The sequence below is a fragment of the Asterias rubens genome, chromosome 12 (genome assembly GCF_902459465.1).
Source record: "Asterias rubens chromosome 12, eAstRub1.3, whole genome shotgun sequence".
Classification (NCBI taxonomy): domain Eukaryota; kingdom Metazoa; phylum Echinodermata; class Asteroidea; order Forcipulatida; family Asteriidae; genus Asterias; species Asterias rubens.
In genome coordinates, this window is record NC_047073.1 from 5,148,917 (window position 1) to 5,163,678 (window position 14,762).

The 14,762-nt window shown below is 39.8% G+C and overlaps 2 protein-coding genes across 2 annotated transcripts; both read left to right on the plus strand.

The window, feature by feature from the left end:
• Window positions 1–1,025: 1,025 nt before the first annotated feature.
• LOC117298014 (pleckstrin homology domain-containing family J member 1-like) lies at window positions 1,026–14,762 on the plus strand. The gene is made up of 5 exons (XM_033781233.1): window positions 1,026–1,413; window positions 9,181–9,260; window positions 12,797–12,875; window positions 13,511–13,665; window positions 14,421–14,762. Exons 1-5 carry the CDS (start codon window positions 1,281–1,283, stop codon window positions 14,622–14,624), a joined length of 651 nt encoding a protein of 216 aa, XP_033637124.1. The 5' UTR covers window positions 1,026–1,280; the 3' UTR covers window positions 14,625–14,762.
• Window positions 1,722–4,178, plus strand: LOC117298015. Its single transcript, XM_033781234.1, has 3 exons — window positions 1,722–2,166; window positions 2,336–2,449; window positions 2,981–4,178. The coding sequence occupies exons 1-3, from the start codon at window positions 2,133–2,135 to the stop codon at window positions 3,304–3,306; spliced, it is 474 nt and encodes a 157-aa protein (XP_033637125.1). The 5' UTR covers window positions 1,722–2,132; the 3' UTR covers window positions 3,307–4,178.

Consider the following 14,762-nt stretch of genomic DNA (forward strand, 5'->3'; position numbering starts at 1 on the left):
AATAAATTATTATTACCATAGTTTAATAGTACTTCATCTTCGTATAATAACTTTACTTGTAAACCATTACAAAAATGAGCTTGGTAACACAATAAGTCGTGGCATATTTTAACTATTAATGAATTTCACTATTTTCTCCAAAGTGGGGGGGGGGTGACATTAAATTTCTTCGTCACTCAACTTTGCGAAAAGAAAACAAAATACTAATTTGATTCCCCTGATAAAGTGATCTGTCCTTTGTACGAGCAGGCTTCCAGAAGTCTTGCTGACAGCCTGAGCTATGTTCTGAGGTCCCCCTCCCTTGCCCCAACCCGCACTAATCAAGCTTTTTTTTTTTTTTTGGGGGGGGGGGGAGCTCACACTGTGGAGCCATTATTGTAGTGGTTGAACCTGTATACTGACTATCGTGAGCAATGTTGGGGGTCGGGTAACTCACTCACGACTTGCTACTTCAAGCCAGAGTCACCTGTACGAGAAGCAACAACTACATAATTATTTTTAACTGCAAATTATTATAAACTCACACTGAATCAGAGACGGAGGTCCGTAGGCTCTCACAATAAATGGAAAGGACAACACCATGGATGTTTACCATGCCCGATATGGCTGAGGATTCTCGTACTCATCACAGAGGTACAGAAGTACCCCAACTCTAAAGAATTCCTGAGATTCCAAAGACACAAATGAATACATAATGACTGATGGGCGGTGGCTCCTGTCCTATTTCGAACACCAGCTATGGCTGCGGTTTCAAAAAAGGGAACAATTTAGCTAATACAAAAAAACCGCTTGTCAAAGGAGTTCAGAGTATGTTCATTTGTTAAAAATCAACCACACTCTTCAAAGGAAACAGTTAAGAATAGTAAAGGGCCCTTCCATTTGTATACTTCTTTACAAAGAGCAGACAACAAGCAAAGAAACAAGTTTATCTCTTATCAAAATTTCTCCTGTGATTGGTCAAAGAAGTGTAACTATTTGACTCACCACTAGAGGGCGCTATTTCTAGGTCAAAGTTTAGGGGAGTTCCCAAAATAAATGTTTTTATAGTTGTTGAACAGAAACGATGATGATTAGTGCTAAATGCAAGTACGATAACGACCTAATCCGTCATTTCCTTTATGGGCAGAGCGTGCTAAACCACGTGTCCATGTTTACAAAATCATAACTGAGGACTGATCGAGACATGTAAGGTGTAATTATACACGAGTTTTTTTTCAACAGAGAGAGAGAGACGTAGACTGGGGTGACTAAAAAAAAAACAGCGAGCCACAACAACAACAATGCGGTACGGTGAGAATGAGTTGGCACGAATGGCATACAATGCCAACAATCCCGTCATGCAGGGGAAGTTGTTCTACAAAGGGATACAGCAGGGAAAGCTACGTCCCGTTAGAGAACAGCTACAAGGACAGGGTATGACTACAATACAACGAATGGAAAGCCTTTTATATTTATAAAGCCTATCCTCCTTCCTTAGCAAGCAGGCCGAGCCCTAGCTAGGTCTACTATGCAGTTTATTATATTTTATAATAATGCAATTCCAGTTGAGCTATTTTTAGTGGAATTTGGACCGTGTGAATTTGGGTGTGTTCCTGGCACTGTGTGTTCTAAGTAGTAAACACTAGCTGTTCTGTTCCAGTCAAGCAAGCTAGGGTTGGGGCACTGTACTTTTTTCCCCTGCGAAATAGGTCATTACTACTAGTAGGCAGATCACTCTGCGCGTAAACATTTCAGCCGACCATGCATATTCTCACACGTACAACGGTCGGCACGGTCGAATGTGAAAAGATTGGTACAGATCAAAGTCGTTTAAGGGAGAATTGGATAATTCAATAAAGAAAACAATTACATTACTAAAAAATATAGACTTCCCCTGTGTTTGTCTGCTCATTTGATCCAAATTGGTAAAGAAATATAGATTTTACAGTAGTTTTGGGTTACTTAGTTTGTCGGTCCGGCGCGCAGCGACGGCGCGTGGGAGGGGAAAAAATACCACCTCGCAGCTTAATCCCCCCCTATTCTCTTCTATAATGGACGATTCCGGAGTGAGTCGGTGACGTAGGGACCCTGTGAAGCTATTTTTAGGATGGGGAAACTCTACTCTTGATGCGTACGTTCTCGAAATTTCCAAAATGGCGGCCAGTAGAAGCGGGAAACGGCGAGCAGGTAAGCCACCCGTTTTTTCCCTATATATCTCAAATATGAATACTTCTATATTAGAATATGAAAATAGACATTCTAAAGTTTGTTATGATGTGCAGATTGTTGAATTTCGTTATCCGTTGCACTCAGTAATAGCGCTCTAAAATAGGACATGTTTGTTTTGTCAATTCAGAGCCTCCGGCAGCAGTTGAGTTCAATGACCAAGCGTTCGCGTGCGAAGTTGATCATATCTCTGGCTGGACATCAGACGAAATTGACCTGTTGCTTACGGAATACAGCGTTCCAGGTAAGAAATAAACACTTTCCTCAATTTTCAAGATAATATATTTTAATAATATCGTTATAAAATTACCCTCTGTGTAGATTTGTTGTGTAAAATCAGAGAGTAAATTTCGGAAAGTTAAGAGAAATAAGTAATTCAGGGCGGGTGTACAGTGAACGTAACGTCTAAAAAAATGTCACGTGACACATTTATCAAGCGGTTGACCAATCGGATGTCGCTATTGTCTTGATCAAGGCTGTTCCATTTATTGCTGGTACTCCGTATGGTCGTGGGAATAGTTTGTCGGCTTGTTTACATTTTGCAAAGTTTTGATTCAGATTGATCATGGAGTCTAGTTTATTGCTCTATGGATTGATAAAGCTCTGTGATGGAAAGTGGCTACATATTCCTAACAAAATTAATTTAACCCTTTTGAATGTGCCTCTTTCACTCACTATTTTTAACTGTCACGAAAAGAGAAAATATGCCCCAAACAAAAAATGTAATTTATTTTTTATTATTATTATTATTATTTTTTTTTTTTCTTTTCACCAGATCATTGGAATGGAATTCTGACCACAGCATTGTTGGAGACAATCAGATATCGTATTGAGCACTCGACCACCAAAAGCTACAAACATGATTTCCCACCAATATTTTCTGCCCTCAACCTCAACTTGCCTACCAGTACCAACTTAAATGGACTACTCCAAAAAGTACAACGACATGTAGCCAAATCAAAACGAACCCACACCACAGTAGACCTCCTCCAAAAAGTGCCTGAATTTGCAAAATTGTTGACGTTTCTCATTCTCTGTATGAGATGCACCAGTATAATGGTCTGGTTTGCAGTTGTGTGGAATTCTCAGAATGATGTATGAAACCATGTAAATAACTACAATGTACTGTAAAATAACAAACTTTCATTGTGCCAAGTTTCATGGTTGTAGGTGCTTGCGTTAACCCAGGAGAGTCTCACGCATTTTTAATAAGGTAATTTTGCGTACAAAATGAATAATAAATTAGGCTTATTTGCATAATGGCGTGTAAAACTTTGAAATATACACTTTAAAATGAATGTCTATACACAAACAAGAATTGTGCCAAGTTTCATAGCTGTAACTGCTTTAGTTATCCCAGGAGAGTCTCACGCATATTAAATTAGGTAATTTTGCGTACAAAATGAATAATTAATTAGGCTAATTTGCATAATGGCGTGTAAAACTTTGAAATATACACTTTAAAAGAAATGTCTATACACAAACAAGAATTGTGCCAAGTTTCATAGCTGTAACTACTTTAGTTACCCCAGGAGAGCCTCACGCATATTTAATTAGCTGGACTTAGTCATTTTTGGAACATTTTGGGGTTTCCCGTTATGGAATTTTGGATAATATGCCATTTTTGGTGACCGTAAAAAAAAAAATTCAATGTAATAGAACCTCCATTTCTCTTTTGCAAGTAGGTTTGACCTGTGTACTATAAGAAAAGAAACACTAACAGGGTTTAAAATTGAGAAAAAACAATGAAAACTTAAAGGAAAAACTGAAAAGAAAGCATTTTCCACTTTTTGCCCGTAAATGGTTAAAACAGGTGCTTTAAACAATAAACAAAAATTTGCATAAAAAGAGAATCGAATGTCGGATTTCAATTTGCTTTTCAGTTCTTTGTTTCTTTTATCAAGCTAAATCATATGAGACAAACTTTGAAGGCATTGGCAGAACTTTGAAAAATAGTGTGATCTGCCTACTACTAGCTACTACTACTAGTACTAATCTGACCGATAATGACTCCTTTTTTTATTCTTTATTTGTCATGACATTACCGATCCATGCCAGTCGTACGGGCGCTGTCCTCCTTTTTTCAAATTGTGTCAATGTCATTATCGGTCGTTCTTTTTTAATTTTGTTAATTGTTCATTATCGAGCGTACGACCAATAATGAAGAATGAAGGTGTGAGAAAGCGGACAATCATGTACAGTGTAGGCCCGCAAAGCACTTGCTGAATACATTTGTAGTACTCGGCAGTGTACATGTACATTTATTGTACAGCGTAGTTTACAGTGTGTTTAATTGCAGCAGCAGGTCTAGCAGTGTCCAAAAAAGTTCCAACAATTATCATTAAAGGGCAGGTTCCACAGGGTCGGACGTACATTTAAGACACTTAAAGCTGCTCCAAGTCATGCTGTGTTATTCGGCCATACTTGACATACAAAAAGATTCATCAATATGATAAAAACAAAAAAAGTCTCCCGCACCTTGGTCACTCCCCCCCCCCCCTGAAACAAGAAGAATCAAACCCATCTTGAACCTTTGTCTCAGTTACACTGACGACAACCCGGTCTGACCAAACTGCTCTGAGGGTCTCCGATAGTCAAGGCCTCTTATCACTTCCCCACTAAAGACTGACGGTCACTCACAGCTCTGCCTGAAACTCTGTCTCACAGACAAAAACAGTAACATGGCAAAATTAGTCTTCATAGGCACAACCGTCTTCCTCTAGCTCTAGGAAAAGTAACCCTTGCGCTGCTCTGCTGTTCAGCAAAAACAAAACTCCTTCCACAAGAGAGATACGCTTGTCAAAACTGCCGGCTTATAGCCACAGAGCACACTTGGCTTTGATTTCAATGAACTGCAGCAACATTTAAAGATTAAAGGGACACAAACTCTGTTAAAATGTTGGCCATGTTGTGGCGCCCCAAACCTATGTTCTAAAACCCCTTATCCAGATTATTCGACAGTCGACACCCCCTATGGTCGAACACCCTTGTTCCAATAGATGTTAAATTTGCATCGGGGATAAAGAATATTAATTTTGGTTTTTACCCATACACCGATGTGTGTTAGCACTGTATACTCAGTACTTTCCCGAGTCCTGTGAAAAAATATCACAGGCATGTTACTCGGGTGGGATTCGAACCCACGACCCTTGCAATTCTAGAGCAGTGTCTTACCAACTAGACTACCGAGATTGCCCGGCAGCTAGAGGCAGTTCGAATCCTATGTTTTGGCAGCGGGTACCGCAACGATATAATAGATGTTAAATTTGCATCGGGGATAAAGAATATTAATTTTGGTTTTTACCCATACACCGATGTGTGTTAGCACTGTATACTCAGTACTTTCCCGAGTCCTGTGAAAAAATATCACAGGCATGTTACTCGGGTGGGATTCGAACCCACGACCCTTGCAATTCTAGAGCAGTGTCTTACCAACTAGACTACCGAGATTGCCCGGCAGCTAGAGGCAGTTCGAATCCTATGTTTTGGCAGCGGGTACCGCAACGATATAATAGATGTTAAATTTGCATCGGGGATAAAGAATATTAATTTTGGTTTTTACCCATACACCGATGTGTGTTAGCACTGTATACTCAGTACTTTCCCGAGTCCTGTGAAAAAATATCACAGGCATGTTACTCGGGTGGGATTCGAACCCACGACCCTTGCAATTCTAGAGCAGTGTCTTACCAACTAGACTACCGAGATTGCCCGGCAGCTAGAGGCAGTTCGAATCCTATGTTTTGGCAGCGGGTACCGCAACGATATAATAGATGTTAAATTTGCATCGGGGATAAAGAATATTAATTTTGGTTTTTACCCATACACCGATGTGTGTTAGCACTGTATACTCAGTACTTTCCCGAGTCCTGTGAAAAAATATCACAGGCATGTTACTCGGGTGGGATTCGAACCCACGACCCTTGCAATTCTAGAGCAGTGTCTTACCAACTAGACTACCGAGATTGCCCGGCAGCTAGAGGCAGTTCGAATCCTATGTTTTGGCAGCGGGTACCGCAACGATATAATAGATGTTAAATTTGCATCGGGGATAAAGAATATTAATTTTGGTTTTTACCCATACACCGATGTGTGTTAGCACTGTATACTCAGTACTTTCCCGAGTCCTGTGAAAAAATATCACAGGCATGTTACTCGGGTGGGATTCGAACCCACGACCCTTGCAATTCTAGAGCAGTGTCTTACCAACTAGACTACCGAGATTGCCCGGCAGCTAGAGGCAGTTCGAATCCTATGTTTTGGCAGCGGGTACCGCAACGATATAATAGATGTTAAATTTGCATCGGGGATAAAGAATATTAATTTTTGGTTTTTACCCATACACCGATGTGTGTTAGCACTGTATACTCAGTACTTTCCCGAGTCCTGTGAAAAAATATCACAGGCATGTTACTCGGGTGCCTCTAGCTGCCGGGCAATCTCGGTAGTCTAGTTGGTAAGACACTGCTCTAGAATTGCAAGGGTCGTGGGTTCGAATCCCACCTGAGTAACATGCCTGTGATATTTTTTTCACAGGACTCGGGAAAGTACTGAGTATACAGTGCTAACACACATCGGTGTATGGGTAAAAACCAAAATTAATACCCTTGTTCCAGTTACCCCCCGGGGCGCGTGAACTACAAGCTACGTTCAGGGTTCAGGGGTTAAGATTATATAGAAACAACTGTCGTGTCAGAACACAAGATTGTGATATGTTTTTACTGTAGGAAATATAGGCTACTTTAAGTTAAAAATACGTTAAAAACTTACGTTGCAGAAATGGGTACCTCTAAAGAGGTGCTCAGGTGTGGAGTTTCATTCTTTGAAAGGTCAGGCCGTTGCCATTTTGCAACCGGAAGGCACTTCCATTTGAAAATCTTAAAAGCTCATGGGGCAAACTTTAAAAGCGGCATCGAGTCCTCTCACTACTGTTCACCGCTGTTAAAGTGTATCGATCCTTGCCCATTCAAACATGAGGCAGTAAGACTTGACAAAAGTAGTTCACTGGGTTGGGGGTGGGGGGCGGGGGGGCACTGGGTGGACGAAGACAAATTGGGGGACCATTTTAATGAATGAATGGTTACTTAAGGGCATCTTTGAATCTTAAGAGAGGGGAGGAGGGGGGAAAGGTATCTGAGCTCAACCCCTCTGCGCAGGACATGCAGCTTGCTCTGCCACACTGCACTACAAAGTGGCAGGAATTTGTTTACCTTTGGTATTATGGTACATGTATATTGTAACATGTGTGCACCGAAAAACAAACTCAAATTATGCCATCTTTGTTGACTTGTGTGTACAGTACGTGTGTACGTACAATGTATGGATAATGTAAGATTACCATGTTTACTTTTTTGGGGGCCTATAGTTTGATTTAAATTTCAATGTCTCTTTCATGAATTTGTGTGCCTCTCTCTCTCTCTAAAAAGACAAGAAAAATGTAATGACTTTTTTTCTGAGACAGGGTCTGCATGTTCATTCATCTCACATTGCCACCCCTGAAAAAATAGCAATGAAGAAATTGGAAATGAGTTTGTGTGAAATGTAAGCTAGCCGTGGAAGCATCGGGAAGTACTTGCACAGACTGGCCTCTGGCAACAGCAGACTCTCAGCAGGACATCTAAGATCAATCCAAGTGTCTTAATGCATCGCAAGAGGAACCTGTTTTTTACTCTCGGTCAAATTAACTGCGATTTTTGTAAAGTGAGATATTTTGATCAAACGATGACATTATCTAACAGCTACATGTACACTTTGGTCGCTCTCGGGCAACTTCAGAGCTCATGTTTCCTTAAAGATATTTATAAAAGTACATTTACAATTTTGTCATTGGTACTCTACATTTAGGTTGTGTGTTTTTTATATTTATCTTCTTTATTACTATTATCCATCTGAGACATACATGTGGGTTGAAATTTTAAAGTGGAGAGTCGGTAATTGCTTGTGACCTTTTTCCTGTAGGGCTCAAATTTGGGGTAAAATTCCAACAAGACCACAGGGCTTGTTGCTCCAAGTGTTTACTGGACCAGAATTCATATCCACAAGACCAACATCTTCAGGAGAAAGAGCTTTCTATTTTAATTTTTTTATTTAAAGGCAGTGGACACTGTTGGTAATAATTGTCAAAGACAAGCCTTCACAGTTGGTGTATCTCAACATAAGCATAAAATAACAAACCTGTGAAAAGTTGAGCTCAATCGGTCATCGAACTTGTGAGATAATAATGAAAGAAAAAAACACCCTTGTCACACGAAGTTGTGTGCGTTTCGATGGTTGATTTCGAGACCTCAATTTCTAAATCTGAGGTCTTGAAATCAATTTTGTGGAAAATTACTTCTTTCTAGAAAACCATGGAACTTCAGAGGGAGCTGTTCTCACAATGTTTTATACCATCAACCTCTCCCCATTACTCGTCACCAAGAAAGGTTCTATGCTAATAATTATTTTGAGTAATTATCAAGTGTCCACTGCCTTTAACAAACACTTAAAAGGATCTATTGTGGGGTTAGGTACTCAAAGGGATTGAATAACACCAGACTCAAAGTCAACATTTGAACATCATTTCTTTATGTTCAGAATATTACACAGTGACACAGGGGATCAGACAGGGGTATTGCACCCCAAAATTTGGGCAAACCAGCAAACACCTGTAGCACGAATTAAGTAAAATAGACGAAGAAAGCCCAACAAAATTTTTTACCTGGTTAGAAACAAACACTTTAAAAGTTTGTTATCTGATATCTAAAATTTCGGCAAATAAACCCCTCTTGCCCCCCCCCATACGCCGATGGCTCCTCTTCCTGATTTGTATGGTGAGCCAAAAGGACAACAAACCCAGTTTTGAGTTTCATCTTGAAGTCCCTCGTTTTGGCACATCCATGTATGTTCACTCTACAACCAATTGTACTAACGCTTTTAGTGCGATTTTCATTTTAAACTTGGAACTCTTTCTCTCTTCCTTTTCATTTTTGGTTTCAGCTTACAGGGAACGAGAGTTCAGGTTACAGGGAAACTTCTTGTTTTATTACAAAGTCAACGATGACAAGCGAGCTCTCGAGGTAAACCACTGTTCTCAAAGCAGGTTTTTATGAACTTCAAAATGTACATAATTTGTAATCAAAACCGCTTAGTGGCCATTATTGCGTTGGTTATTCCGTTCTCATTGTTGAAGATTCTATGAGTTATTGCCCGATTATAGAAAACAAATACAGAGTTGAATTGATGAAAGAAAGAACAAAATCATCGCTGACTCGATTGTATCGAAACAGGAAGGGACTGGTTTACAAAAAATAAATGAAATCCTGAACAATAGGTTGAGATTGTAAAAATGAAACAAAGTCAAGTGATGAACTGAATAGTGATTTTTGTTATGAACTTGAATCCAGTCACAACAAAAGTGCCCTTTGCACATTAAAATGTCCCATGGCCTCTCAAAGATGAAATTCCAGCCCAGTTCTTTCAAAAAGGTATCATTCCCAAACTGGATACTTGAAAACTATTTTTTCAGAAAGAACTCCACTTTAAAAGAACTGGACACTATTGTTAATTACTCAAAATATTTGTACTTGTAAGCACAAAGACTTACTTGGTTATGAGCAATGAAAAACTGTTGATTATAAAACACTGTGCGAAACGGCTCTGAAGTAATGAAGTTTTTGAGAAAGAAGTAATTTCTCACTGAAATATTTGAACTGAATTTGAGGTCTCGAGTTCATGGCATCTGAAAGCACACAACTTGTTCGACAAGGATATTTTTTCTTCCATTATTCTCTTGCAACTTCGACGACAAATTGAGCCCAATTTTCACAGGTTTGTTATTTTATGCATATATGTTGAGATACATCAAAATGATAACTGGTCTTTGACAATTACCAAATTAGTGTCCAGTGCCTTTAGAGCAATCAAACGGGTCCATTAACCAAAGGTATACTTGAAGCATTGTTTCACAGTGTTTGATACAAGATAATGAGCTCCCTGACCCTCATCTTGACCTTTATCACCCCCCCCCTATTAGGGGGAGAGGGGGAGAGAGAGAGATAAAAGCTGACCTCATTTCTCACGGAAGAAGTGACGTCCTTGGATGGGATTCAAATCTACTTTTTCAATTTCATGCCATCAGGAGGCCGGTCAAGCGAACTAAAACACTTAGCCATGAGTTTTCTAACAGCATGTAAGGTCTCGCAATTTTAAGAGTGTGTGATGGTCGGAACGTATGATGGAAAAAAATACTGGAGTAGAAATTAAATAACAATGAGTGAGAAAAAAGAAAATGAGAAAGTTTAATTCATTCGAGTCACATAGACAAATTAAAGCTCACTTCAGTTAAATTAATGATTTATTTCATCTTAACATTCATGACATTGTACAGTGCCTTCCTTAAAGGCATAAATTTAATACATTACATGACATCCTTGAAGGGAAGTAGTAAAATATAAAATTAATTTATAATAGCTGATATTAATTTTGGTTATACCCATATAAACCAATGTGTGTTGCACTGTATACCCAATACTTTCCTGGGTTCTGTGTAAAAAACCACTGTAGGCATATTACTCGGGTGGGATTCGAACCAGCGACCTTTTCAATTCTAGAGCAGTGTCATACCAACAAGACTACCGAAATTGCCCGATGGCTAGAGGCAGTTTGAATCCTATGTTTCAGCAGTGGGTACTGCAAATAATTTAGTTAAATTTGCATCAGGAATAAAGAATATTCATTTTGGTTTTTACCCATATACACCGATATGTACATGTACATGTATGTGTTAGCACTGTATACTGTGTGGAAAAATAATAGCCGGTGTTCAAGAGAAATAGATGCAAAAGGGCTTGAATTTTGAGGTGAAAAGCGACAAAACCATGAAGTCTGTAGCTCCGTACGTTTACTAGACCGGTATCTTTTGTGCATGACCAGAAACTCTTCACAGGTTGGTTAGATCAAATTTAAAACTAGAATAAAACGCACGATTTAAAAAAAGCCTTGACGGAGGCGCTTCTGCGCCACATCTGTGTGACAAAGGAATTTTCCATGATTGTGCGATTGTAAAGAAATTTGTACTGAGTCAGTCACTTGTGACAAATTTCGATTTGAGTTTTGATTGAACTAGATGTGTGGAAGTCGAATCACACAAATCGATGCACATCATAAATTAATGTTCAACCTTGTGAAGTTGTTTGTCGGATCGTTGTATTCAGAGGTTTTAACATTCGAGGTACACTGTGGTGAAAAAACAATTTGTATGAACTTGAGGGAAAAAGAAATGTGCTCAATGAAGCATGGAAACATTCTTTCTATAATCAAAACAATCTATATGAACTTGATGGAAAAAGAAATGTGCTCAATGAAGCCTGGAAACATTCTTTCTATAATCAAAGAGATTGAAGAGCTTCTATGAATAAGAGTGGGAGGTTTTACTTTTGACAATCGACCTCTCTTAGAGCCTCAGGTTCAGCCTCCTATTTAACCCAAGATCCAGTAGATCTTTCAGTTCTGCTACAACCTTACAGCACAAGTTTTTGCCATTCAAGGTTTGAAAGCGATGGGAGCCGTAAAATATATTTGCCAGGCCACGGAGGTATTGAAGGTGATTGCATCTGAGCCCCCTTGTCATTGCATCAGTGCCCTTGAGGTTTGCAATTTCCTCATAGATTTTAGGGTGCCCTTTATCTTAGAGAAAAGGCATTGATGCCCTTGCCCTTTCAAAAACCAAGCATACAGGCCTGAGCCGCGAATTACTACCTCTTTTTCAAAGATCAAAAAGGCCTAGCATGCCAGCTTCCGTTATATCAGATTTAAACCTATTCAATTTCATATTTGAAAATTCCTACTCCTGTAGTTAACTTGTCTCTAACATTACACTTCAAACAAGACAAATCATACATGAGTCTGTTTAAATGAACTGATGCATGCTCAAGGTCAAATAAATTTCCTGTTTGTCTGCAAAATGTGGGCGTTAGTTTTGATGTAATTTCCACAACTAAGTTTTATGACAACCTGTATTTCGAGAAACTAGGTGGTGACTTTCGATAGGTTGTTTAAACTTTTACCACACCTAGACACCAATATTAATATGTCGGCATACAAGCCGCCCGGTGAATAAACCGCAGGAGTTCAACAAAATGTCAAAATCAACATATAAACCGTGGTTTATAATCCGAAAACTACGGTACTTTATACCTTTATAGGATTTGTTTTTGCAATGAACTCGTGAAAGCTCTGTTTTTAAAGGCAGGGTATAATTTTGACTAATCGTCAAATACCTTATTTGTTATATCCAAACATATACATAAAACAACTACCTGTGAAAAGTTGAGCTTGGAAACAATGATGGTAAAAGCCACCCTTGTTGCAGAGATTTGTTTATCTTCCAGATGCCTGAGAAAGGCTTTGTGTGTCTGATGAAGCCTCTCTTGGATTCAAGTTTGTTTTGAAAAATATCTCTCTTTATAGAACTACGTTACATCAAAGGGGCCATTTCTAAAAATGTTTCAACAGCTCTCAATTGCTCTTTACTCAATAATATATTTAATTTGTTGGTGACAGAATCTACTCTTCCTATTATCCAATGTTGTATTTTGTCGTTTAAATTTGATAGCCGCTCGGAGCGCTGTGTTTGGAGCGTTACTCTGTGCAGAGAGAGATAAATGCCGACAAAGGATTCCTCTTCTCAATCGGTAAGTATCATATCCTCTGCAATTATGAGTCACTAGGTGGCAGCAGACTTACTGGTTTGCTCGGTCCAAGCGCCTGAACCAGAGCCATATGAATATTTTTGTTGTAAGAGTTATCACCTAACGTAACAGGGCCTGTATGATGGCAAAAGGTGAGGGCTACATTTATAACTGATGGGCTATCATCCCGAATCAACTGTAACCAGGGACACAATGACGCCTACATGTATGTGCTCCTATGGTTACCCCCTTTACAGAAGGATGCAGGCATGCATACCATCCACTACTAGGAGCCTGGCTGGTAGAGCAGAATGCACTATCCCTACTTTTTTCGAAGCACTATGTTAAATGCCTTGCTAAGGGCACAAGACCGGGAATCGAACGCACACTCTGCTGTGACAACACCAAAGCTTGGGCTAGGTGAACTCAACAGCTTGGCTATAAAAAGCCATATCGAGAGAGTTGCATCAACTTGTGATTGGAACCCATTTTTTTTGGTGTCACAAACAAGCACATGGGGCTTTGTGCTGCTGCATCTGGACATAAAAATAGCATCCAGGGGCTAAGAGATACACTGTGTAACAGACCTTTGTTGAAACCCCGTTTACATGCACCACCTTTTTTTTCCATTTGAGCAGCATTTCAAGATGACCGTGACAAGAAGCACTACTTCCTAGCTTCATCGGGTCAGCTGTGTGACCAATGGGTGTCGGCCATTCGAGTTGCAAGCTACGAACAACTCAAAGCTACCCTAATTATGCTTCATCATAAAATCAAGAGATTAAAAGAAATGGTGAGTGTCAGTGTTGTAAGCTTCATGTCTGTTGCATGTACTCCAATTTAGGATCCATTTTGTGTTTAACAGTTAAACAAAGACAAAAGTGTACGTGTACAGCCACAATCATGGGTACACTTTTTGTTTTGTACAAATGAACAACAGATAAAATTATGTGGAGCGTTAACGCTTTGCAGATCTTGTATTTTGACAAACTCGGGCACTTTTTATCATTCTTGATCGTAGCTTTATAAATAGTTACATGGTTCTCTATAAGGGTTTCGAAAAATGTGTCTATGCCCGAACTTTTAAGTTTCTAAATAAAGCCCGGTTCATACTTCCTGCGAATGTGAATTTTGACATCACAAATTCGCAACGAACAATTCGCAGCAGTTGAACTCTGCTCTACTCCCTTGCGAATAATCGCTGCAAATGGAGGGTATGACGTCAAATTCACGTCAAGTTTGCTTCGCATTCGCAGGAAGTATGAACCGGGCTTAAGTTTGACATTTAGACAAATCAGCATTTGGTTTCTGAATTCAGCAACTCATGCACATTACACAACACACAGGACCAATGGCTTTATGTCCCATCTAAATTAGGCTCAGCAATAATAGGCAAGTGTCTGACTTCAGGACACAAGTGTCACAACCAGGAATCGAACCCACACTCTGCAGGTCAGAATCACCAGCACTTGAGTCTGGTGCTCTAAACCGCTTGACCACGGCACGTCACAATAGTAATAACGCCAATGTACTTTTGTTTTTTACCAGGAAAAGCCCAAAGAAAACACACCTAAGCAACAGCAGCAGGTGAAGCCAAGCACAGCACCATCGAGGGCCCCGCTGCCACGGCCTAAACAACCACCACAACCCAGGAGAACTGCTCCACCACCACCTGCAGCCAAAGGTGCTGCAGCCGCGTGCAGCAGTACTCAAGAAACAGCGGCTGAAGGACTGCTTCTAGACTTCTCTTAACCCTTTCTACACGTATGAGCAGTTAGGAGACCTGACTCAAGTCCATAATAACCCTACAACCAATCTCTTTCCCAGGGGTGATCGATCTCATTTGCCATTTTTTCCCAGCATGCCTTGCTCGATCATAACCCCTGGAAG

Excerpts from the sequence above, each read along its gene's own strand:
- LOC117298014 (XM_033781233.1), top strand. The coding sequence starts at position 1,281 with ATGCGGTACGGTGAGAATGAGTTGGCACGAATGGCATACAATGCCAAC. Across the intron at positions 9,261-12,796 it reads ATGACAAGCGAGCTCTCGAG|CCGCTCGGAGCGCTGTGTTT; the intron begins GTAAACCACTGT and ends TAAATTTGATAG. Across the intron at positions 13,666-14,420 it reads TCAAGAGATTAAAAGAAATG|GAAAAGCCCAAAGAAAACAC; the intron begins GTGAGTGTCAGT and ends GTTTTTTACCAG.
- LOC117298015 (XM_033781234.1), top strand. The coding sequence starts at position 2,133 with ATGGCGGCCAGTAGAAGCGGGAAACGGCGAGCAG. Across the intron at positions 2,167-2,335 it reads AAGCGGGAAACGGCGAGCAG|AGCCTCCGGCAGCAGTTGAG; the intron begins GTAAGCCACCCG and ends TTGTCAATTCAG. Across the intron at positions 2,450-2,980 it reads TACGGAATACAGCGTTCCAG|ATCATTGGAATGGAATTCTG; the intron begins GTAAGAAATAAA and ends TCTTTTCACCAG.